This window comes from Uranotaenia lowii, chromosome 2 (assembly GCF_029784155.1).
Source record: "Uranotaenia lowii strain MFRU-FL chromosome 2, ASM2978415v1, whole genome shotgun sequence".
Classification (NCBI taxonomy): domain Eukaryota; kingdom Metazoa; phylum Arthropoda; class Insecta; order Diptera; family Culicidae; genus Uranotaenia; species Uranotaenia lowii.
The window spans coordinates 247,656,514-247,681,717 of record NC_073692.1 but is presented as its reverse complement, the minus strand read 5'-3'; the positions used below and the strand labels follow the sequence as shown (position 1 = coordinate 247,681,717).

The 25,204-nt window shown below is 34.0% G+C and overlaps 1 protein-coding gene across 4 annotated transcripts in view; it reads left to right on the top strand.

The window, feature by feature from the left end:
- LOC129747937 (trichohyalin) overlaps positions 1 to 24,568 on the top strand; it is a 51,564-nt gene extending 26,996 nt beyond the window's left edge. Inside the window, exons 11-25 of one of the 4 annotated variants that reach the window (XM_055742362.1) lie at positions 3,386 to 3,475; positions 3,582 to 3,659; positions 8,841 to 8,858; positions 10,146 to 10,313; positions 10,382 to 10,870; positions 10,937 to 11,053; positions 12,862 to 12,882; positions 13,561 to 13,743; positions 15,036 to 15,203; positions 15,266 to 17,314; positions 17,382 to 17,621; positions 17,685 to 18,047; positions 18,119 to 18,189; positions 19,403 to 19,537; positions 19,602 to 24,568. In XM_055742362.1, the coding sequence (XP_055598337.1) occupies positions 3,386 to 3,475; positions 3,582 to 3,659; positions 8,841 to 8,858; positions 10,146 to 10,313; positions 10,382 to 10,870; positions 10,937 to 11,053; positions 12,862 to 12,882; positions 13,561 to 13,743; positions 15,036 to 15,203; positions 15,266 to 17,314; positions 17,382 to 17,621; positions 17,685 to 18,047; positions 18,119 to 18,189; positions 19,403 to 19,537; positions 19,602 to 19,692 (4,281 nt within the window). In that variant the 3' untranslated portion in view covers positions 19,693 to 24,568. The remainder of the gene's footprint in view (positions 1 to 3,385; positions 3,476 to 3,581; positions 3,660 to 8,840; positions 8,859 to 10,145; positions 10,314 to 10,381; positions 10,871 to 10,936; positions 11,054 to 12,861; positions 12,883 to 13,560; positions 13,744 to 15,035; positions 15,204 to 15,265; positions 17,315 to 17,381; positions 17,622 to 17,684; positions 18,048 to 18,118; positions 18,190 to 19,402; positions 19,538 to 19,601) is intronic. The other 3 variants (XM_055742363.1, XM_055742364.1, XM_055742365.1) reach the window with 3 other exon arrangements.
- Positions 24,569 to 25,204: the final 636 nt, after the last annotated feature.

The window sequence follows — 25,204 nt, the reverse complement described above, 5'->3', positions numbered from 1 at the left end:
TCCCAAATGCCAAACTTCAACGCCACATCCAACCTCTCCAATTACATCGGAAATTACCGACCCTCATCAGATTACCTACTCTCGAAGCCAATCTATAGTAATACCTACACCAACAACAACACATCGAATCTAATCTCCCAACAGCACAGTATTATACCCCAAACGAAAAACATCCTGTCGCAACATTATGCATCCAATCCGATCATGTCGCGATCGTTGACCAATCTGCCATCGTCATCCTCGTCGTACAATTTTTTCAATAGACGCCAATTCCCGGTCGACTACCCACCCTACTTCAATGACTATGGCAATATGTCGTACAAAAGCAATACTTACTACCAACACTCGCCATTCTCGAAACTAGACTTAGACTATAATCGAGCGAGCGACATGAAACGACAAGTAAGTTTTAAATTTGATGTAGATACGTTGTCCATCGATGCGTAAAAGTCGTTTAATTTTGTTTCTCAAGTTAAATAGTAACTACCTAATGTTATTGATTTCATTCGGTTAATTTTTGCCACTTACTGTTATCTAAAACCTGTTATCTAATTGGTCATTTGAGATGGAAGAACATCTCCAAAATATATTAGGATGCTGCTGGATTTTTTTTTTTAATTTATGCTATGTTTAATGCTTTTTTAAGTAACTTTCTAGTAAGGTTGTAGATCATTTTAATAAAATAGTTTTTGTAAACTTTCGATCGAAGATCATGTAAAGTGTTAGTTGAACTCAATGTTCGGTACAGCGTATTTGTTTTCTTTGCAATATTGAGCAGCGCAATTTCCCTAACACATTGTAAACCAACTAGTGTCGTCTCATGTCACATCCTACAACGCGTGCTGAAAGGAACAAGTTACGTAATCAATGACAAATAGAAAAAAAAACCGTCTCGTAGAGCCCTTTCAGAACCGGGAATATTATTGGATCATGCTTACCCTTCAAATCCTACCATAACATCACATACCAATCATTTGATAACTCAAACACCTGTTTCTATGCAATTATTCACACCTGTTGAGCTGACAAGTCCTTTGTTCCTTTTGAGGTGTTAAAATAGTTTTAAAAAACATATTTTTATAAACCCCATAAAGCGTCTTTTCTGATTGTTTGCATTACTGAAAATTCGTAGACATTTTATAATGATTTGAATCGCAGTTATCTCAGTTTTTGAGGATCGAAGAAAAGTAGGATGTTTAACTGTACACTTATCCAGTAAACACGTATGTATGTATGACAGAAGAAGAGTTATGAAATAAATCAATACCACTTTTCTTGATATTATTCAGATCTCTCATCACGTCATATGTGTAAGCCTGTAACCAGCTCGAACGATTAGGAATAATCGCAGCATATAAGTATGTCTAGGAAAAAATGGGCTTTACAAGGTTTTTGAGTGATATTTTCTTAAGGCTATAAGTTCTTCTTCAACTGTATTCTTGAACATTTCAAGCTTCAACACGTTTTTTGATAATTATAAAACAAAGTGAATACTAAACATACAACAACTAGAAAAAAGTGCATTCTCTACCAGGAACGAATTGCAGCATATTCTTATAAAAATCCTGGCGTTTCTTTGATACTTGGATCCTGAGAATACAGCCAAAAATTTGATTTTTTTTCGAACATCGGAACTCTTAATTGCTCCACATGTTTAAATCCACTAATTTTTGACGAAAAATAAAATATCATTTCCTGCAAACAATCAACAGACTCGTAAAAAAAAACTCAAATTTTAACATATGGATTTCCAAATTTAATCCTCTTAACTAAATTACACCGTTTTAATTCAACGACGCTCAAATAACTAACAAACAACAAACGATCGAATTGACTAAACGAAACCATCGAACTTGACGTATCTGGGACTATATAAGCCAATCGAATACTAAAGGCGCTCCCCGTTTAAGAATAATCAATGGTTTGACAACTCGAAATTCAAGCAAACACTTTTAAACTAAGATCAGCATATTCAGAAGAAATAAAACTCATAACTGCATATATCCTTCATACAGGTAGCTAATGTACGAGGAACGGTGAATCCAATCACCTTAATATGTCAATTAATACCTACCAAGGTAGATGTCAAAATTTCGAACTTTCAGTAATAGTAAGTACCTATATCACAAGTATAAAAGAATCAAAAAACGCCTCATAGCGCAAAACACAAATCCTTTGGAATTAAAACTATTTTTATTTTGAAATTATCCAACAACAAACAAGTATTACGCATGCAATCACACAAAAATCGAACATTTGTATTCATATATACAAGTAGTTTTAGAAAAACATAGGATTAGATATATTTATAATCTACCAGGACAAAGGCATCGTAATTAAATTCGTAATAGAAAAGTGAAAAGATAGATATTAACATTCTATAGAATAGCTGTGAACATCCGGTGCCCAATTTCCACAAGTGATATTTAGTTCCGCCGAACTACATCGTACAAGTGAGAGACAAACGAACGATCAACCTTTTTTAATTGAACACCGAAAATCTCTCGTTTTGGTAGAATCACATATTTAACGAAGTCTTTCGCAGGAATGCAAAGGTTGAATAGCAATTAACGTAAATTTATAGTAAGTATGATCTGTTCAAACTCGTTCTAAATAAGCCTAATTCAGAACCGTATCAAATCACGGAAATCGAAACACCAATATTCTTTAATGTGATTGCATTGTTATTAGTTATCGTTTATCATGTATCAACTATAATAGTTTGAAGTTATGAAAGCCAAACAAGAGGCCGTATTAAGTGTTCAGTTTATCTATCGGAAGGGATTGTTTTAAACCCTATAATATCTATATAGTTTTATGTATTGTTGCCAGTTGATGATTTTGAAATATTGTTGACACCCTGTTATTTATTGATATCCTTTTAAAGGTACATTAGAAATAAGAAACTTTTTCGTACAGCCAAAACGAGCACAAAAGATAGAATAATCGATGTTTTTAGTTTTTAGTATAGGAAAATAACGAATCATCTGACGAATGTGAAAACGTGGTAAACATACTATATGGAAAGAACTAGAAGCTCAATAAGGCGGAATTCATTTTCCACAATGATTATTCATAAAAACGTACACACATTTAACACATGTCACAAAAATGGATCTCAATTCAACCAAATGTACAGCGTTAAACTTGTTCTTAAAGCAAAATTATGCCTCATTTGAACTTTCGAAATGCTTTCCGTATTATCGACAACATTCTAAGACAGCTTCAAAGCATTGTAATTAGATTAAGTATGCGGTAAAGTAGAATTAATTTGAAATCAGCTTCAATCAACGTGTTTTTCATTTCACTCAATCACAAAATCCTGATGACCCAGCAATTTATCGTTTGTACTGAAATATCACTGTTCGTTTTTTTTCTGTTTAAGCTGGATGACTTTAGGCTAGAGATCCAACGCCGTGACCAGGAGATAATGGCAATGGCAGCCAAAATGAAAACACTCGAGGAGCAGCATCAGGTAGGTGTGATGGAAATGAAAGCCCATTGCAGAAATTAGTCGCTGTAAAATTGTTCATTCACGTTAGACCTCGTCAGCATTAATTAAGCGTAAACTAATTTTCTAGGACTATCAGCGCCATATTGCCGTGCTGAAGGAATCGCTGTGTGCCAAGGAAGAGCACTACAATATGCTGCAGGCCGATGTAAGTAGAGGCGATTTTTTTTAAACTAAATAATCCATAAACTAGAGTTTAGTTTAAGCACTGATGTTTTGTTTCTCAGTTTCGAATCAACAGGCAATATGTTTCACCAATTTTACACAATTTTGTGAATTTGAAGTTTTTGTTTTATAGATGTCAATTTAGTTTATTTAACACACCAGCGATACACATTTGGTTTGCTTTTTCAAAATATATTAAATTTCATGTAGATGATCAATAAGTAAATTTTTGTAACGAATATTTTAAACGCGTATCTTTTAGAAAATATTTGAAGTAAGCATATAAAACATTGTACTGATTTTTTTTATTAAGTTCGATACATCTTTTAATATGAAAATAATTCATAAAAAATTAGTCCAGAACTGGCAAAAGTTCATTTCACAAAGATGGAATAAAGAGTTCGAGCCCAAGAGTAAACATCGATAACAGTTTTACCGGATAAGTTTTTCATTGCTTTGTCCGCCAACTTCATCGTTGATATAAGTCGCGAATGACATAAAGATGTTAAAACGACTATAATCGAAACAAAAAAAAAAAAAAAAGATGAAATAAATGTTTAAAAATGAACTTCCGTGAAAAATATTTAATTTTAAACTCGCCTCCTAGGTCGTCTCCAGAAAAAACAAGTTCAGAACAGTCGAGAGTTTTATCGAAACAGATCTAAAGAACTTATAAATCTTGAGATCACCAATCACTAATCACTAATCGTATTTTCACAGCCAGAACATATGTATGACGCCCGAAGAATAATAAAAGCATGTTTTAATTCATCTTGTTATAGTTCATGTTTTAAAGAATTTTAATACATATAAACAATAAAACTATCAAAAAAACACAAAATGGTCGGGCCTACTGTAGATCAGAGAACGCAGAAACGTCAGGAACAAAAAAGAGAAGAAGCATGGACCACCATACGGTCCGAGGGACAATGCGTTGAAAGCACGCTAAAAAGTGCTCCTTATTGATAAAAGATTTATGGCTCTGATCATCCTTCTGTTGCTGAAAATGAGTTATTCTGCATACAGAATGCCAAAACGTTGGTAAAGTGTCACAAAAAAAAAAACAAATAAAAAAAATCAAATTGTGTTTGAGAAGCTGAGCTTAATAGTTCTGAAAATACAAACTTAAATTACGATCTACAAATTTTTATATTTTAAAATTTTGGATTTTTCTATACTCTCATTTTTGGTCATTGACTAAGGATATAGCGCATTTACTCGCTTTTGCAAATTAAAAAAAAACAAAAGAAAATACCTATTAGAAGAAAACAAATTCATCCGAGTTCGGTTAAAAACGGTTTAAATTGCTTTCAGTAAGCTGCGATACTATTTACAACCGAAAACAAATTGTTACAGCTCTTTTAACCATTTTATATAAAACATTGCATTACTATGTTGAATGATGATGAAAATGTAAGAAAAATCTGACATGATTATTTTCAGTTATAGACATTATTTAATTAAAATTTAAGCAGTTTAGAACAACATTCGGTTTCATTACAACCAACATCTACTTCCGAATTGACGATTTTCTTATAATATTTCGTTTTGGTCTATTGTTCGTTCAGACTTATTACCTAAAATCAAAGAAATTCTGTTTCTTGCACATTCCATTCCACTTGTTCAATAAAAAGATTTAGACAAAGAAGTTTTTCCACGTTGAATGTTTTTCGTCCATTCAACCTACTCCACTGATAGTATTTATTTGAACATCTCGGGCTTCATTTGTTATTAGCCCCAAAGGTTGTCTTTTTTTCTGCCAGTGCGTGTCATCTAATTCAAAACTTATCGACGCTGTATGTCCTGAAAAAGTTCCAAACTTATTGTTGCTAGTACTCTGGTATATTTTTCTACCATCAAAATATCTTAAAACATATTCCTACTTCATTCCGGTTTCTAGACATCGAAGATTCCGGCTACATAAGACATATGAGCATGACTTCGAAGAAAAGAAGATGCACCTTGCTCTTTCCTTTGATGAGATTTTGATTCATTTCGATTAATAAACAAACACCTAAATTCATACTGTAGAAAGTAGACAATCTCATTTGTCTTGCATTTGTCGGACAGGTCACATCACAAACCATTGGCCTATTTCTGTCCAGCGATTCCCTGCAGATTATCGCAATCCTTCGCTTACTTCAGCAATTAGCTTTTTGAATTACACTTTTTGGTATCCTTATAGATAGGCAACAAAATTCAATTTCTTGGCTGATATCGTGGCAAAATTGGCGGCAGACTATTTTTTCGAATCAAATATTGGTGCACCTTTTAAATTTGAAAAAGGACGAAATTTAATATAATTATGCATTCCTATCGTAATTTGAGAGTCAGCAAATAAAAAGAATGGAATTTTGCTTTAATATTCGGTTTTTCCTAAAAAATAACAGCTTTCTAAATTTTAGCGTAAACACGTGGCCTGGCAGGCATTCTGCCCCAATTTTGAAGTGATTGTTTTTAGTTAAAATTTGTGAAAATTAAATGAAATATAAAAAAATATTAATTGCCATCCGAAGCGGCATACGATTGGAAAAAAGAAAAGCTGAAAGTCTGCGCAGTCTAATTTGCCATAAAAATTTTAATGTTAATCATGAAAAATTACAAGTTCCATGTAGATTTGATTTGTCGCTCTGTTTCTAAGAATTTAAGTCGTTTTAATAAGATTTTTACCTAGGAAATGATAGAACAGATTGTTCACAGCAACAAAAATGAAGAAAAACATCGTTCGTAGCCATAAGTTGACGTATTTTTGAAAATAATGGCATGGGCCCTCTTGCCCCACTGGTGCGTCTAGTACAGTTTTTCCCTACCAGTATAGGGTTCTGTTTAACAACCATAGGGGAGAGTGGGGATACTTGATCCCCTTTTCTTATTTTCACCATATCTTTTTGGAAAAATTTAGCAACTCGCCGTCTTTGACATTTTCTGACAGCTTGTAACTTCAAGTTTCTATGCTCCAAAAATTAGAACGATACATGAACCCGTTGATGAACTAGAAGCATTTTCGTGGGAGTAAAAAATATTGCTATTTTTCTGAAGTTAGGGGAGACTTGATCCCCTATTGAAGGAGACTTGATCTTTTATTCAGGAAGCCCTAATCCTTGTATAAAATTCAAACAAAACCCCAAGATAGAATGTTAATTGACTATTTTAGTCATGTTTGTTCTCATTTCACAATTTATAGCATACATAAGAAGAAAATTTTATAACTTTGTCTCAACGCTAATATCATTGCATAATTAAAGGCGCTATTTTTCATAATTAAGAGAAAATTAATTATTTTTGCTCTTTTCTTCAGACAATTGTTTGATAAATATTAGTTTTTGGATAAATATTAGTAATTTCGTAATCAGCAATCATAACGATCAATTCAGAAGAAGAATATGCCGTTTGGAAGGGGGATCAATTGTACCCAACTCTAGGGGATCAATTGTACCCATAATCAACATTTTAGAAAACTTTTTCTGAAAAAAGTTGAGAGTTTTCCATTGCTTTGAAAATATGGCATTATGAAGTTCATTTTACGCTCGAACGATTGATACATTGGAACAAATATTTTTTTCATAATTTTCCCATGTAAGGAACATTTTAATGTGATGAAAAAAGATCTTCAAGTTACATTTTGTGAAATTTTTCAAACAAAGTTCAATTACTCAAACAATTATTTTGTTAAAAATTTTTAAACTACAAGCATTGTTATTTTGCTCATTTTTGCACATTTTTCTAGAACATTTGATCTTTGTAAGACATTCCAGTTTCGAGATATAGCTAAGGAATCAAGTATCCCCAGGGATCAAGTATCCTCATTCTCCCCTACTGTTTACATCGTAACCGTTTTCACTCTTGAATTCTAATTCTTCTTGAAAGCAATGCTGTGTGAAATTTGACATTACCCTGGAAGTTCAAGCGACACTTTACAGTTTAACGAATGGTCACATTTTGACCCCCGTGTCAATGTCCAACCTAGAAGAAAAAAAGAAAACCAAACGAGCCAACCGAAATCGGATACTTTACGGCAATGAAATCGAAACATTTACACATCATACTTTTTGAGAGACTAGGAAAGAAGATCAAAACACCCAAGTACAGTTGAAAGTGTTGAATATTCAAGTGATCATTTCAATTTTTCAAATAAAAAATACGGTTGTTACATCCTCGAACGTGAAAAAATAATGTGCAATTGATGCGCTGATTGATTCGATAACTGCATGCAATATTTTCAATGGAAAAAATGAGTAAATGTGAGTGAGTTTCATTTTCAATGATATTTTCGAGCGGTGCCAAACTATTTATTACATTTCAATCCATAACGCTAGAACTATGTTGGTTTTCAAAAAATGTATGGAAAATCGAACATCCCGGTAATTTTTCATGTGCTTTTTTCGCTACTTTATAGCTTTTGAGAACTTGTACTCAAGAATGCCGAGAAAAAATCGGTGTTTCGAAAAAAAAAGGTAATTTTGAAATTTGAACAAAAATTCTGTGGAGGATGTCAAGTTATTACAATTAATTTCATTTCACAGCTATTGCAAAAATTTCAAAATTTAGTAATATCGAAAATTTCCTTGGAAAATTCAATTTATATGACCAATGTCAGAAAAATTTCTAAAATTTGTGCCAGAAATAAAAATAATAATTAAATTTAAGTTTATTATAGATTTTCGGTAATTTCGTAAGCCTTGTTTGTACTCCCCGATTCCAATGTATATCGTCGATTTCTTATGCTTGAAAATTACAATTTTCCGATTTCGCCTCGGCATGTATGTTTCATTGAATCGCTGTGAATAAGGATTCTCAAAAGAAGACCCTCACAAGAATTTATATTCAAAAGTAAATTAAAATGATAAGCTTTGTCATGATCAAAGCCAAAATTAACGGTAATCAATATTCTAGAAGTGGTTCCCATTTTGTTATTTAATATTTTATTTTAAGCTAAAAACAGATTCGTATCAATAACTCCACACCACTAACACGATTAAAGCTATTTTCACTATTAGAAACCGTTTATTTTAAACCATACGAAGCTATCGATCTTCACACTACCATACAGATAAGAAATGTACAAACCGTCACAATAAGTGCAATTTTTGCTATGGATTCAGCATTTAAATAGTACGGTCTAACATATGTAATTTATTGTCTTCCCAAAAAAAAATATTTTTAGTTACTGGAACGTAAAATGGTATGTGGTAGATAAGATTTTGGAACACCCTGCATTGTGTGACTTTGTCCTATTCACATATTTTTTGTTTGTTCGTGATGTTTTATTTCCACCAATCAAATTTGTTTTATGTGCCTAACTCAACGTGATACTAGATCACACAACTGAAGCTAAATTCAACATGCAATCAATATTCCTCAATCGGTCTTCGGCATACAAAAAATATCACCAGATTTAGTGATGTGATTGAACTCTACTAGATTAGCAGCAACTAGCTGATACCAAAAACCTGCTTTACTTTCAATCAACACGATTTCGTTCTGTATAGTACACTCTGACACCAAGATCAGCATGGTTTGAGTAGTCATGTAAATGTTAAGCATGCAAACAAAGCTTAAATGATTGCATACACTTGTCAACCGAAAATGATAGGAGGTCTACTAAGAAGAAGCTTTGTTTAAAGACATACATATTTCAAAACATTAAAAATTATGTTCAAAATAAGCAGATGAAATAATGATCCATTATTCTCAGCAAAACATCAGTTTACATTGTTAACCTATCCTCTAATCACACCACATCGTAACTTACTATGCTTTCTTCTCTAGGTACTGAAATATTAATCTCCAGTGAATGCCTGAAATGAGACCTGATTTTTTTTGTAAAAAAGATTAAATTGTTTTCAAGTTAAGAGATTTGGATTTCAATGAGGAATTACTACTATGCTAACAAACTATAATGCATTTTTGTACTAAAATTCAATTCCCCTATTTGGTCTGTTAATGGTATAGAAACCAAATATTATTACCACCGAGAAGAATAAACCAATAATGAAGGTTTTCCATCGCTCTAATTCAATGTTTCCACTATCTGCACAAAACTAAATTCTGAATTTTTATGTTTGAGTTCAAAATTTATTATTTTTGTTAAAAACTGCACTTTTAATTCTGAGATCGATTCCCAGATTTGAATTTCACTTAAGAGAGGTTTGGTTTAAAAAAAACTAAATTGTTACAATATGACAGTCACCAAAAAATTTCATTATTTGTTTTAAGTAAGTATTTCTCAATGTACGCAAGTGTATGCAATCAAGGTTATTCTTAAAAACGATATACTTTTAAAATCTTGAATATTTCTAGAATTATTCATACCAAATAATCTATTCATGTTCACATTTTCACTAAAAACGATCTTTTCTATAGTGGAAATTAGATAAAAACATCGGGTTGTTTCCAAAGTCCTATTTTCGCTTCTCCATGTTTTGATGAACTTTGAAAACCTGCTCTAAGTGTATGATTCTATTTGCAGGTTGAAGAGCTCCGCAACCGTCTTGAGGAGAAGAACCGTATGATCGAGAAAAAGACCCAAAACGCAATGCAATCCAGTCAGGAAAAGAATCGCATTCAAACTGAACTGACGGAGTTAAAAGAACACATGGACATCAAGGACCGCAAAATAAACGTTCTACAACGAAAGGTTAGTAAATATTTGAAAAGTAAATCAATTTTCAGTAGTGTTCAGATGCTGATAATTTCTTTTTAAAGATTGAAAATTTAGAGGATTTACTGAAGGAAAAAGATAATCAAGTGGATATGGCACGAGCTCGTTTGACAGCCATGCAAGCACATCATTGTAGTTCCGAAGGGGCATTAACTAGTCTCGAAGAAGCTATTGGCGACAAAGAGAAGCAAATGCAGCAGCTAAGAGATCAACGCGATCGAGCAGAATCTGAAAAGAAGGAAGAACGCGAACTTCACGAACGCGAGCTTGCAGAATACAAAATGAAACTTCACGCTCTTGATAGTGAGGTTGAAAAATTAACGACACGTCTGCATCGTGCCCTCAACGAGAAAGATCGACTTGAATCGAAGCTGGAGTGTTCTCAGAGTGAGCTAGGCAAGTCGAAGGCTGAACTCGATAAGGCAGCTAACGACGTTGGACGAAGCGGAATGGATTGGGAAAATGCCAAGCAGAGAATTGCTCGTTTGGAACTTGAAAACGAACGTTTGAGAACTGAACTCGAACGTCCACAGGTAAGCGATACAGTTTATAGATTGTAATGTTAATCCAAGACATTCTTTCAATATTTCTATCCAAAGACGTCATACGGAAGATCACCACTCACGACTTCTCAAGAGCTAGACCGGGCTACAGAACGTGCGGACAAAACTTCTGCAGAGTTACGTAGAACTCAAACAGAGCTTCGAGTCACTCAAGTAAGATTCTTTATCTCTCTTAGAAAACAAGAAAATCTTAGATTATCATTCTATGTAAGCCAATCCGTATTCTGTCTACTCGCCTTCTTCCGATTTCTTCTTTTCGAGAACCCTGCTTCACCATTTATCATTGTCTTAAATAAGTGAATCCTGTATTCATGTTTAGTTGAATGGCACACCTTCGCCTGGGCAGTGTTGCGAATGCGCTCCATTTAAATCCCAATGCGAATTTTAAGTTTTTCCCACAATAGCATTCATTCCGTTTAGCGTCATGTACCTTTGAAACCCCGATTGTGACAGTAACTGAAATTCCTTTATTTTATTTTGGAATAATTTCTGTAACTGTAATAAACTGATATGCAAAAACAGTAGACCAATTAATGCTTCGATGATTGTCACTTGTCTATAATCTTTTAGAACATAAATAATCGATATGGCCTGCTGTAGCTTGATGTTTATGCTTAAATAAATGCCAAAGTGGATAGTTAAATTGTACCCTTCCAGCTTACCTAATGGAACGATGTATGAGTTGAATGGTGAAACAAAAACATAACAGAAAATTCCTTTCTTACTATTTTCAAGCATTTGCCACCAAACGCTCAGTTTAAATAAAAATCCGCATCGTTTGAATAAGTACACAAAATGAACAACGATTGAAAATATAAAAAAATAAAATGATATGATTCACTTGTCGTGAAATGACATATTTCCAGACTGTATGAAAATGTAAACACAGCGAAAAATCCTTGAGCCAAATGACAAAGTCATAAGTTTCGACCTCCATCACGCTGCCCTTCAGTTTTGTCAACCTTAATCGAAATAGCTTTCAGATCAATTCGTTTTTATTCGATACTTGGATAGCTTTGGGTCAGTTGAGTTACTACATCAACTGGAAACTCAACAAATGTGATTGCTAGGTATTTTTTTATTATTAATGATGGCGCAAAATCACATTGACTATTTGAGAAATTTAATTGAATTCTTCTCAGTATTGAGATCTAGAAACTTCCAAGACTTAAATCTTCGTTACTCTCATAAATGACATCATTTAAGGAACTCGCATAAAACAATGAATAAGAGAACAATCATTAAAATTTACCACCATGTAAATATGATCCAATCTGATAAACTTGAGTTATGTTTTGGCTAACTTTAGTTAAACAGCAATCATCCGTCTTTTAAAATTCTAAAAAGTTTGTATAAAATACCTTTCACAATAGTTATAACTAAATCTACATATCCCGGGTGCACATACATCGTTCCATTTAGGTTATTTTAATTTCACACCGGAAGGAAATAATCCAGTGGAAGTAATGTTTTTGTATTGATGTGCAAATTATGGTTCAATAATAGCCATACATCATTGTTCATAGTGTATTGATTATAAAATAATTTCTCTGAAAACAGATAAACTATGATATGCTCAAAATCGTTTCTAGAATGATGATAATGTTCTCAAAAATACAAAATGTGCTTTTTGTAAGTTTGCAATTACACTGTTTTGTAAATATATAACCATATTATTTAAAAAAAAACTGTAACTGAATAAATCAAATCAGTAGTCAAACAACAATTCACCAAAGGTCACGCTGCTTCCACCATTTTGAATTAAAAAAAAACACGTAATGTAGCTTAGAAATAGTTATCCAAATCATGCAATTTTTTCATCAGTTTCTTCGATAATTTCTAGTGACATACATATGCAAAACAAAAACAAATTTATCATAACTTCACAAATCGTTTAGTGCATTAGCAATTTAATTCCCGAAATAAGAAAATACTGATAACACATTCACAAACATTTTTAGGAACAGACAGTAGACAGTTTTGTGAGTAGAATATTCAACTTTGAGAATGCTACTTCCAAATTTTGCCATTCTGTTTTCAAAGGAGTTTCTTTTTTGCATTCAGAGGATTACATTTCACACTTTGCAATTCTAAATCTTTCCACGTTTCATATTTTAGTTACTTTTCGATCTTTTTGAAACTTTGAACTTTCAACCTTAATTATATTGCGTATACAGCTCTCAGCTAGTTCTTTTCTTGTTTTTACAATTGATTATGAGCTATTTTTTCATCAAAGTTAAAAGTTTACACAAAGTACACTTTATACACACCGTAAACTCTCAAGGAGAAAGAAAGCTCTCGCACAGTCACGGCTTTTGCGTTATTCGTTATCGATTTTTGTAAAATATATTACATGTTTGTTAAAATAGTGTAAAGGATCATATTATCAACTTATTCTGCTCTAGTTCATTTATTGCTCGTTTTAAATTATAACTTTAACTAAACCTTGTTTTGTTCAATACAACTTTTCGATTATTTTACTGTTCATTCCTTTGTCCTTCTTCCCGTTTATCTTTCGCAATGCATTGAGCCGAAAATGTTTCATTTGTTTCTTCTTTTTACTTATTGATTATTTTCTCTAGTGAATCTCTCTTTAAATCTCGCAGGTTGATTTAGTTCCATTTTAAAAACAATATATTTGTTTTTTATTTATAATTTAGTCCGATGCCGAAAGAGCAAGAGCCGAAGCTGCAGCCTTGCAAGAAAAATTAGAAAAGAGTCAAGGCGAGGTTTATAGACTCAAAGCTAAACTTGAAAACGCACAAGGTGAACAAGAGAGCATAAAACAGGAAATGGAAAGAAGTCAAACCGGCATACAACGAATTGTTAGTGAAAGGGATAAGGTAAATGTCCACGCCAACATGTCAAAAACCAACAAAAACAATAACTACAACTACACCTACACCAAACGTGACTAGGAAACAAGAGCATGGGAGAAAATTGTATTTATTCTCTCTCTCTCTATTGTCATTTTAACCATCCTTATATCATTTACGTCCACAAATGGTAATCGACATTGCAAAACAGCTATGAACTGGCCATATTCATGGTCGGATTAATTTCTTAGCTCAACACCTAGCTTGAATTGCACGGTGCATCACTTTCCTTTGCCAAAAAAAATGATCAAAAAAACGCTGATGTCATCTAAAGTGAGCTTTTTTGCATATGTTTTCATTTGTTGTTACGACGCGTTCATTGTTAAGAGTGTTTCCACATAAGGATGGTTATTTCGAGAGATGTTTTTTAGCATTTAAGACTCTTGATCATATTTAGTAATATTCTAGAAACAAGCACTGAGCATGGGGATCTTGTAGGGAACACTCTGTCGATAATATTGGCCTTTGATTTTCAAAAACTGCCATCGAAATACTTAATAGTTCATTTTGGGTTGCCTCTTATTGTGTTAATATCATTCTCTGAAGGTGTTTTTCAATCTAGCTAAAGGGCAAACAAGGTAGGTGAAAGATTGACACAAATATGCTATTGCACCACGTAATGTATGGTAGGAGTGAAGCAATTTAAATTGTATTGTTTATCGTCATCATCATATATCGTGATATTGTGTTGTGGAAAACATTTGTCTACTCACATAATCAACTAGCGTTTAGACCCTGGGTAAAAGCCTAATAATTTTTGTATAGGACCTCAATGTGTACATACATAATAACCGTCATATTCTCGTAAATATCTATAATCGATATCTTGTATTCAGTATGTTGTATTCTCTGCTTTAGGTTTAAATCAAATAAAAAAGACATGTTCTATCCTGCCTCCATTGAAAGTTGAATTACGTACCAGAAATGTAACACATATGATAAAAGCATCCGCTTCAAGCCTTCTTTATCTCTAATCAGTGGCTGATAAAATTCTTCTTTCTTCTATACCTATTTAGCCTTCAGATGATTTCTTGAATATAACCCGTAACTTTCATCAATATTAACGACACTTTAAAAGTCGCGGTCATTAATAGTTTCAAATCATCAGTGTAGGAGTTGTCTTATCCCATAACAAAAAGATCCCCATACTCTTCTCTCTCATTTCACACAATCGCCAGCAACAACAGAACCCACAGATTGTTCACACCATGAAAAAAATCATTCATTTTCACAAAGCTCATACCTGTATACGTTTTTAGGCATATGGTGAGTTAGACAAAGTTCGCGAGGAGATGGAACGAACTCAAGCTACACTTGGTAAGTCACAGCTACAGCAAGAAAAAATACAGAATTTACTGGATAAAGCACAAAACGAAGTCGACCACTTGCAAGAAAAATTGGATAAGAGCATTGCCGAAGCTCGACGGGTAAGTGATTTATCTTTAAATGTTTTGAATAAATAACAGCGCTTGCTTTATACAACACCCAGCTACAACTCGAGAAGGAAAAGATCAACTATGAATTCGAGAACGTGCAATCACAACTCGACAAACAACTGGGACAGTCATCTCGTGTTCAGAAAGAAAAAGAAGCCGTCCAACTGGAACTTGAACGCTTCCGCGACAAAGCCGAAAAATTGCAAAATGCAATGGGTCGTCTGCAGAAGGAACGCGATGTTCTGTTCGATGAAGTTGAGAAACTTAAAGAAAAATCAGAATCATCACAAAGCAGCGTATTGAAATGCCAGCGTGAGAGAGACGCCATCCAAACCGAATTGGAGGTTGTCAAAGAGCGCTGGGAGAAAGCACACCAAATACACCAGAAACTGCAGATGGAACGGGATGATGCCGTCACTGAAATTGATATTTTAAAAGAAAAACTGGATAAATCGCTTTACGCTAGCCAGAAATTGATCGACGAAAAAGACAATTCCACAAAAGAATTTGAAAAAATGCTGGAAAAGTACGACCGAGCTCAAAACGAAATCTATCGACTCCAATCGAGGTGCGACACAGCCGAAGCAGATCGTAATCGTCTGGAGGTGGAGGCCGAAAGGTCGGCATTAGCTGCAGCAAAAGCAAAAGAAGATTTACGGAAACTGCAAGAAGAAACAACACGCCTGCAGGAAGCTTGTGATCGAGCAGCAATGCAGCTTGGTAGGTCCAAAGAACTCGAGGACAAAGCTAAAGAAGATGTTGAATTGCTCCGGGAACGTCTGGATAAAATTCAGGCCGATCTTCGAAGAACCCAATCTGAAAAGGAAAATATGCACACAGAAATGGAACGGGTTTCATATGAATTGGATCGTGCTCATAATAGCTATACCAAACAGGCTGCATCACTAGAAGCTGCACAAGAAGAGGCTGCGAGGTATTGTATAGAAATAGAGAAAATGAGGGACCGGCATGAGAAGACTTCCGCCGAATTACGACGCTTACAAGAAAATGAATCCTTCTCTAGAGAATCCCGGCGCCTTAAAGAGGAAAATGACCGAATCCGCGAGAAATATGACAAGATGCTTATGGAACTTGAAACTATCCGAAGCAAATCGCAATACGAAGAAGAATCACTTGAAAAGTACAAAACGAAGTTTGAAGCTCGAGAAAACGAGTTTCAAACTATGGAACTTAAGCTACATGAGGCTACCCTACAACTGGATCTAGCTCGCCAAGAAGTTCAAAAACTTATTGCTAATCAAGATAAGCAACGTTCCGAAGCAGAACGTGCACATATTGAATACGAGAAGATACGTGATAAGCACGAAAAGCTTCTCAAGGAAGTTGAAAGATTGCGACAGAATCCTGGTTCAGCAGTTAGTCCAGGAGCACTAGCAGCTGCTTCAGTTGGTATGGGTGATAAGAATGAAATTGACAGATTGCGAGATCGATTAGAAAAGGCCCTACAGAGTCGAGATGCTACCGAAATGGAAGCAGGCCGCCTTGCCAAAGAACTTGAAAAGGCTCAACTGCACTTGACGAAGCAACAAGAAGCATATGAAGCAACACGCATAGAGTTTGAGCGTATGAATGCTGAATTGACACGAGTTCTAGAGCGATTAGAAAAATCCGAAGCCGAAAAAGAAACTCTGCGGCAGTCTACCAAAATCTACGAAAAGCATCATCAGCAACATCAACATGCTTCTAGTAATCATATCGAACAAAACATCATGAAGATAGAAGCTGATAACAAACAGCTCATGGCTGAAAGGGATCAGCTTGTTATGCAACTCGAAAAAAGTCAGGACATGTTGATGAGTTTCCAGCAAGAACTTAACGCTGCCGAAATGGAACTGCAAAGACAATGTGAAGAGAACAGGCGTCTTAAGAATTCCCCTCAGGGAGTTCATGGACAAGGACAAAATAATACACAAGAACTTCAAAACTACAAGAAAGAAATTGCTCGCCTCAAGCAAATGCTACAGGAAACCGGCGCACGGGGGGATAGTGAATTGGACCAATGGCGAAAAGTGGTTGAGCAAGAGAAGAATCGCGCCGATCAGGCTGAAAAGGCAGCTATTGAATTACAGAAGAGATTACAGGTAAAATTATTGAGTTAATCTTCATGGTTCTAATAGCTTAAAATTTTTTAAATTAATTATAATGCAGGTCATGGAACAACAATTGAAACAACAGCTGCTGCAAATGACAAATATGCAAAAACAAATGACTCAACAACAGCAACAACAACAACAGCAGCAGCAACAGCAACCTCAACAACCGCAACAGCCACAAATAAATCCAAAAGAAATGGAAAAACTACAAGATGAGCTTAAAACTGCAGTCACTCAACGCGATCAGTTCCAGAATCAGCTCGAGTTATTGGTACAGGAACTTGAGAAGAGTCAGGTACGTCATTTATATCAGTTTACATAAAAAATAATGCTGACATGAATTTGCAACTTTATCTAGGTGGAAGCCCAAGAAGCGGCTAAAAAGGCACAGCAGCAGCAACAGTCTCTACAACAAATGCAGCAACAGATACAGCAATTGCAGCAACAATTACAGCAGGCAACGCAAGCCGCTAATCAAAAGGCAGCGCAGGCCGCAGGTATTTCCGAGCAGGATAGGAAACAATTGGAAGCACAAATGAAACAAATTGAAGACGCCACTCGACTTTTGGAGAGTGAACGTAAAACGTTTGAAGACCAACGTAAGGTAATCGAGAACAAGCGCAAAGAGCTAGAGGAAAAGGAAAAGAATCTCATTGACTTTGACAAGCAGTTGAAGAAGCGAAAGGAGCAAATGGATCAACTGGAGAAGTCGCTTCAAAAGGTATTACTTTGTTTAGTTTCTCCAATCGAATATGTACAACAGTGCATTAATGTTAATGATGATCGTTTCAGGCTGGTGGAACAGCAGCAGCCGCTGGAGAGCTTAACAAACAGTTAACAGAAACACAACAACACCTTGATAAGTAAGTATTCCGATGAACATCAGGTCAAATTTTTTACGCTTCAGTATGCATTTAGTATACTATAGAGTTTACTCGATGTTTCATTAAAAAAAGCTCTATGAACATCTTTTGTATAATATGTACCTATCATTAGACCGAATCGATTTGAGATCATTTTTGAATTTCTCAAACCCTGGGGTGTGAAAAGCTTCTTTTTGGTTAAAAACTCGTCCATGATTATTGCAGAATTTTTAAGTAACGTTTACATGAGTAAATTTGAACTGTATCTTATGTTATCTTATGCAAAATGAGGATTTAAAAAATTGTATGAATTTAATGAAACGCGATGAGGATATGAATGAACTTTGCAAGTACGTTCTCGATCCATGTCTGTGAAAGTTATTTGATCGCAAACATCTCTATTGTTTATTTCTCCATGTGAAATTGCCGATCGGACCGATCGGGGTACGAAAAACACGTGCTTCGATCCATCCATGTATCATTGTATAGATCAATGCAAAGTCAGCCTATCGACTTTGCTTCTTCTAGACAGTAATACGATGTGGGACAAATGGTCTTGTGCGGCAAGAAGTTTTCTCAAATCACGCTCTTGGCTCATTTTCAACACCTTTCATGCTTCCTAATCTAATCTATCCGTCTATAATTTTCATTACTTTCATTTGAAATTCTTCCTATTAGAATGTATAGTTCACCGAAATGCCATTAATCATTAAATTAAAATCATAAACCAGCGATGATAAACTGTTAACACTAAATTATTATTTAGAAAAGAGGTTTTGATTTGATGGTAAATAATTTCACCTAAATTTTTAAAATAAAAAAGAATCTTATTTTTGAAACAGTTAGAACTTGAAAAAAATTAATAAAAATTATTTGAAAAAAATATAGGTATAGCTAAAAGAAACTTTACAAATGTACCTAGAATTTATACCATTTGTTATGTTCATTTTACCTTATTTTGTGTAGACGTTTTGAAGCAAATGAAAAAGGTATCCCAAAGTACCCTACATCCCCCTTATGAATTCAGCCATAGCGCTTACAGTTTCATCATTCTTAGCATACTATAAATAGTTTAATGGAGATTTAGAAATTGGAAATTAACTTTTAATTTCTTCACCAAAAAAATAGTCAAAAATTGTAAATAAAGTGAAAATTGTCGTTCAAACAACTTCAAAATTAACAAAATATACAATGTACAACTTTTGTATCGCAGGGCAACCAAAGATCTTGAAGAAGCGAAGGAAGACGCCAAACGATCTGCCGCTGAAACCGAGCGATTACTACAACTGGTACAAATGACGCAGGAAGAACAGAACCAGAAAGAAAAAACAATCATGGATTTACAACAGTACGGCATTTTTTTTCTATTCAGAATGTATTGCTTATTTGACCATACTTTTTTTTAATTACAGAGCTTTAAAGAATGCTCAAGCAAAACTGAAGACAGCACAATCACAACAGCAAGACGCTGGACCAGCCGGTTTCCTGAAAAGCTTCTTTTAAAACAATCGATTACATGTTTGCACTGTGGATAATTGACAGCTGAGCCCTTAACTCTAAACGGGGAGCTGATTCCGGTGGTCCGGATTTCTCACAACCTGGCTTGACAGTTGCGAACTGTTTTGGATCACCTATAGAAGTCGCTGTTGGCAAATACTGGCACCTAGTCTTCTATCTATTGGTTCACGCATAAATAGTTTTTTCCACAAGCAATAAGGCATCTGTATAAAGTCTCGTGGAGGCAATTGGATTCAACGAGACAATTGTTACAAAAACAGCAAGAACAAAACTATATACAAACAATGCTGCCATATTGAAATACACTAAGGAAAATGTTAGATAAACTACACAAACGTGATATTTACCTATGCTAAATACGAAATACTTTAAGCAGCGCAAGAGAATTCGAATCAGAAAATGGGATCCAGTTGAATAAGTCATCCGTGCGGAGATTATGTACATTTTCTCAAGAAAATGTTTACTATTATAGCTAAGCGCAATTCTCATTGGTTAATTATGTTGCAAGCGACTTTGCATTCGCAAAATTTAAAATTGGAACTACGTTAAAAATATACCGTTTTATTTATCTAACAACAAAGATAAGTATCACACCTAAAATACTATCACGAAGTATGACCATAGGATACAATTCCAAATGCTGATTATTAATTCTCCAGTATTAGCTGAGCTAGTCTACCAATGTTTACAATCCCACTTATTGAGAGACAAATCCAACATCCATATGATAGTAGTATTTTTAGTTTTGTGTTTACAAAAACATCAGAAATAAATCCCTATGTTAACCTTTGCTAGAGTTCATTGACACATTCCGATAAAATCACTACTTTTTAGCGCTGCACTGTTCTAATCAATTATCGATGCACTAAATAGTGAGAAACGTCACTTGCGTATCGAAAACTGCTAGAGCTCGTGTGAACAGAGCTAACATAATATAGACAATAATTTAGTGATGCACTGTAATATAACAATACACGTCATATGGAGGCAGGTTACGTACTTGCTAACTGCAGTAAATCGCTAAAAAAGTCAAAAATTTTAGAATCAGAAGCTTCGGTTGACAAAAAAAAACTACAACAACAACAGTAAAACAATGAACCAACAGTATTGTATTTCTCGGTATTGCCACAATCACTTCCACCGATACCGGCGGAACTAGATGTTTCCAACCTATTTCGTTCATTATGCAGGATATCTTATTGTCATTTTTCCATACAATCCATTTTACTTGGCTAAACCAATGTCCAAACTTTGACAAATTCACAAGAAATCATGATATGCTTGATAAGGTGCACGCAACTTGTTGATGAAATCAGCTTCAATGGTAAGAAAACAACACTATTCACTAAACTCTAATCCTTCTCACGATTCTATACGCGTCACTCTGCACGATATTTTACTATCTGTATCTTTCTCGAGTACATTTCCATACATTGTTTTACGATTTCCAAATCAACAGCAAAACTAAACAAAAAAAAAAGGTCAAAACATGTAAGTACGTGTATTATTTATGTCTATCGATCATAGAGTTAGTGAAATTGTGAAAACACTACCAACGCAACTGGATTGAAAAAACACAAAATATGATATATACTGATTACGCAATATTTTAAAAAGGCGAAATATACATGAACAAAAAAAAGCGGTTATTGATTAAACACTATTAAAACCAAAACCCTTTATACAAACTCACACATTACAATTTAAAATATAAAATACGAGGAAATACAAGATTACGTCGTTGATGAATATTTTGTTGACAAACGAAACTCATGCTGTTATCGAATAGAGTAAATTTTATTAGGTTCACATTATACGGTTTGTGCAAAGTAGCATCTTAGCGTGTATTTACAGACAAGTTGGTTTCGAAAAATCTCATTTTGTGAAATCACATTCTAGTGTAAAATATTATGAATTCAGAGATGCACAAACACATCTAAAACGATCATATTCCCAACTCCAAACATTTGTTGTTTCATCAGGTTAAATATTTCACAAACTCCATTAAAGACTTTTCCGAAGAAGCGATTAGACTTTAATGAAAGTCAGTATTCTGATTTGAACATCCTAGATTGATGAACTGAACAATGTACCTTTGATCGTATGAAATATTGCATCTATTTACATTCCAAGTCCAGCTGCTAACGCAGCAAATTTATTTTTTAATCACACTGAACTGTTGTTGTCATGTGAAGTTTTGAAATCCGTTTTTATTTTCATAATTGATCTTCAAGTTTATTTTAATCATATGCCATCTATAACTATGAATTTGAAACAGCTTAAAGACATGTCAAAGTCACCTGAAATACTTCCTGACTTAAACAAAATTGAATCATATTTGTCCATTATAGAAGCGAACATTTAATGAACAAAAGTGTCAAAATAAAAAAAATCGAAAAGTAAAATTTCCAATGTGAATTGGACAAAAACGACTCGATGGATTTAGACGTTATTCTTTTTAGTTACTTTTAACAAATTTTTCTTTTGTTATCCTCTTTCGATTTTTTTTAAATCCCGAAATTACAGTTAAAGATATTTTTTAAATATAATTTTCCTTTTGTATTCGAGATTTTTTCAAATTTTCGATCTAATTGACTCGTTTTTTCGGTTTTTTGTAATATAGTTTGTTTGCAAGTTTGTTGCATGAATAGCTTTGGTCGAATTTGTTTCAAATTATTGAAAATTTGGAATATTTTTAAATTATCCCTCCCCCCATCCTCGAAATGTTTAATCTCCAAGTGACGAAAAAAAGATTTTAAATTTGTTTCGGCTTTGTTGATTATAATAATTCAAAATATAACCGAAAAAAAACAAATTCAAAATAATAGTTTAAAATAAATAAAGAAAAACAATTCACAATTTCGCATGGTGGTTTGATGCCCTTGATGCAAAACAGTAAATTCAGAAATGACTAACAAAAATGTTTTACAAATGTTTCAGGTGCCGTTATCTACTTTGAATTAATTTTAAGCTTTGAATCTTACGAATTTTATGTAGACGCATTTTAAAAATTATTGTAAAATTGTTTAGCTATATACTATGACTTCCCGGTACTATGTGTAATTTGTTCAAATCATGAACTGAAAATTATGCTTGTCAACTTGTTCGAATAAATTGGTCTCTGGTTTTTAAAGTGCCTTATAGCCTTCATTAAAGCACAAATCGGCTTACGTCTATTACTTTGTGTATTATTTTTCCAAAGCAATTCTTATTATTCTTTATTTCGCTTTTGCTCAAATATTACAGTTACGTAAAGTTACACGCATAATTTCATACCTGGCAGTTGTTTATACTCATAATACTTATATACTGAATGGCATATTGTCAATATTAAAATTATGTATCCAGGTTAAATTAAATACCTCCAAATTCACCTTGCTTATAAATATAATAATTTGCAGGGAATTTGAAGTTGGTTTATTTATTCGAGATTTTTTTTTCTTATCGAACCTATTTTTTCTGCATGAAAGAGCGTCAAACAATTAGACACTGTTAAAAATAAGCACGGTTATGTTCTGTTTTTGCAAGATATTTTTGGGATGAAACTTTGATTTAAAGCATGTTTTGATCGTTCAAATGTACGTTCATTACTGAACCCAAGTTCATAAGTTCAAATAGAACAGTCTAGTAAACATACCACTAAAATAACACACTCTTTCATTACTAGCCAAAATTGGAAGAAAATTGTATCTTTTAATACTAGAAATCCCTTTTATCATACACGTTTGCTCAAAACGAAACGAAACAAATCAAGAAATGAATCGATCATTTGGACCGGACAAAACATGTTTGAAGGCAAGATATAACGAGAATTTCAATATTCATGAAATAATCGCAATAGAAACGCGCGTAACAGAATCTTGGATAAAAAGGAAATCGCGTTTCACCTTTCTCACTAATTTTATATTTTATTCCCAACTACATACAAATAAGTGGACAATGGACCATTACCTACAAATAAAAAATATTATAAACTAATTAAATAAATGCATTATCATTGAGAATAATCAATCAGCGTCGTTCATCAACGTCACGAAATGTTCAACGTATAGATCGCGTCAAATCGTTTAACGAAAGATTTAAGGTATTTATTATAATTAAATTTAAACTCAAAAACTCAAATAACAGCAACATTACTACAAAACAATACCGGAGAACTGACTCAAGTTGAAAACAAAGTAAAAAAAAACAAAACAATTAACTGTAGTAAGTGTAAGATAACTTCGGATCTAAAAAAAAAGCTAACAGAAGACACGTTTATTTTCATAGCGATAACATTTACATAGAATTTAAATGATTTGATTTCATTCACATATCTCGAAAATCACGGTTATAGTATAATAGTTTACGATCGCGTTTAAAAATCCAGCGATTGGAGGGTATTATGATGCAAATATTGCTAACTGTAATTAAATATTAAGTAGTTAAACTATCAATAATAAATTCCAAACTTTAACGACCGTATCAGCGAGATATCGAAGACAAGAGTTGAAACAAAGCAGAAAATTTGGGCATTGTAATTGCAAAAAAATATATATAACATCTGTATAGAATAGCGCAATCTATTGGAACAAAAAGTAGCACCAAAACCAGAGGTGGAGAATAATTCCCGGTTCCATGCAATCGATTGGAATCCTTTGGACAAAAACGTAAAACATGATGAAATGAATTGACGGAACGAGTGGATGGTGTGTGCTCATCAATGAACACAAAACTTTGGGATAAATACTATTTAGAGCAGGTGATAAGATATACTCATGCTCGATTGTAAATCATAGAACCTGGAAACAATCTGACCGAACGCTACTTTATGTGTGCAAATAGTTAAGCGAAAATACAAATGTTATTACTATTAATGATATTTTGCAGTTTATTATAATTAAAATATCACATCTACGTCGAGGTCTCCAACATGGTTTTCAATAGTCAAGTCAAAAAGTCTCTTGTTTCGAAACCCAAGTCTGGGTTTTCTTCCATTCAAAAGCGACAAGAAATGTCATCGTGAATTTACATTCAACTAGATGTATTGATGAAACACAAATAGGGTAACGGACATATTTTGAAACTGGTATATATTTGGAACCAGACCAACCGAACCCACGGTTGCTAAACCTCAATTCGAGTACATTCAGCATACACATCTATCAACCCATCACCGCCCCAACAGTTGCTAACTAGAGTCGAGAAATAGCATTCGAATAGTGAGTGGATACTTATGTAGTTTATGTATATGTGTGTGCCCGCTATTGTCCTCTGAAGAACTAACAAAAGTACTAGATCGCGCTTGCGATGCTGCGATGACGAGAAGGAGCCACCCGTCTACTGGTGGACAGAGGAAATTACGGAACTGCGCGCCGAATGGCATAGGGCAAGGCGCAGGATGCAGAACGCAAGGATCCGATAAAGGATATGTCGTGACGCCAACGACTTTCCATGGGGCTATGCCTATCGGAGGGTCATGACCAAAACGAAAAGTGGGGGTGTGCCATCTGAAACG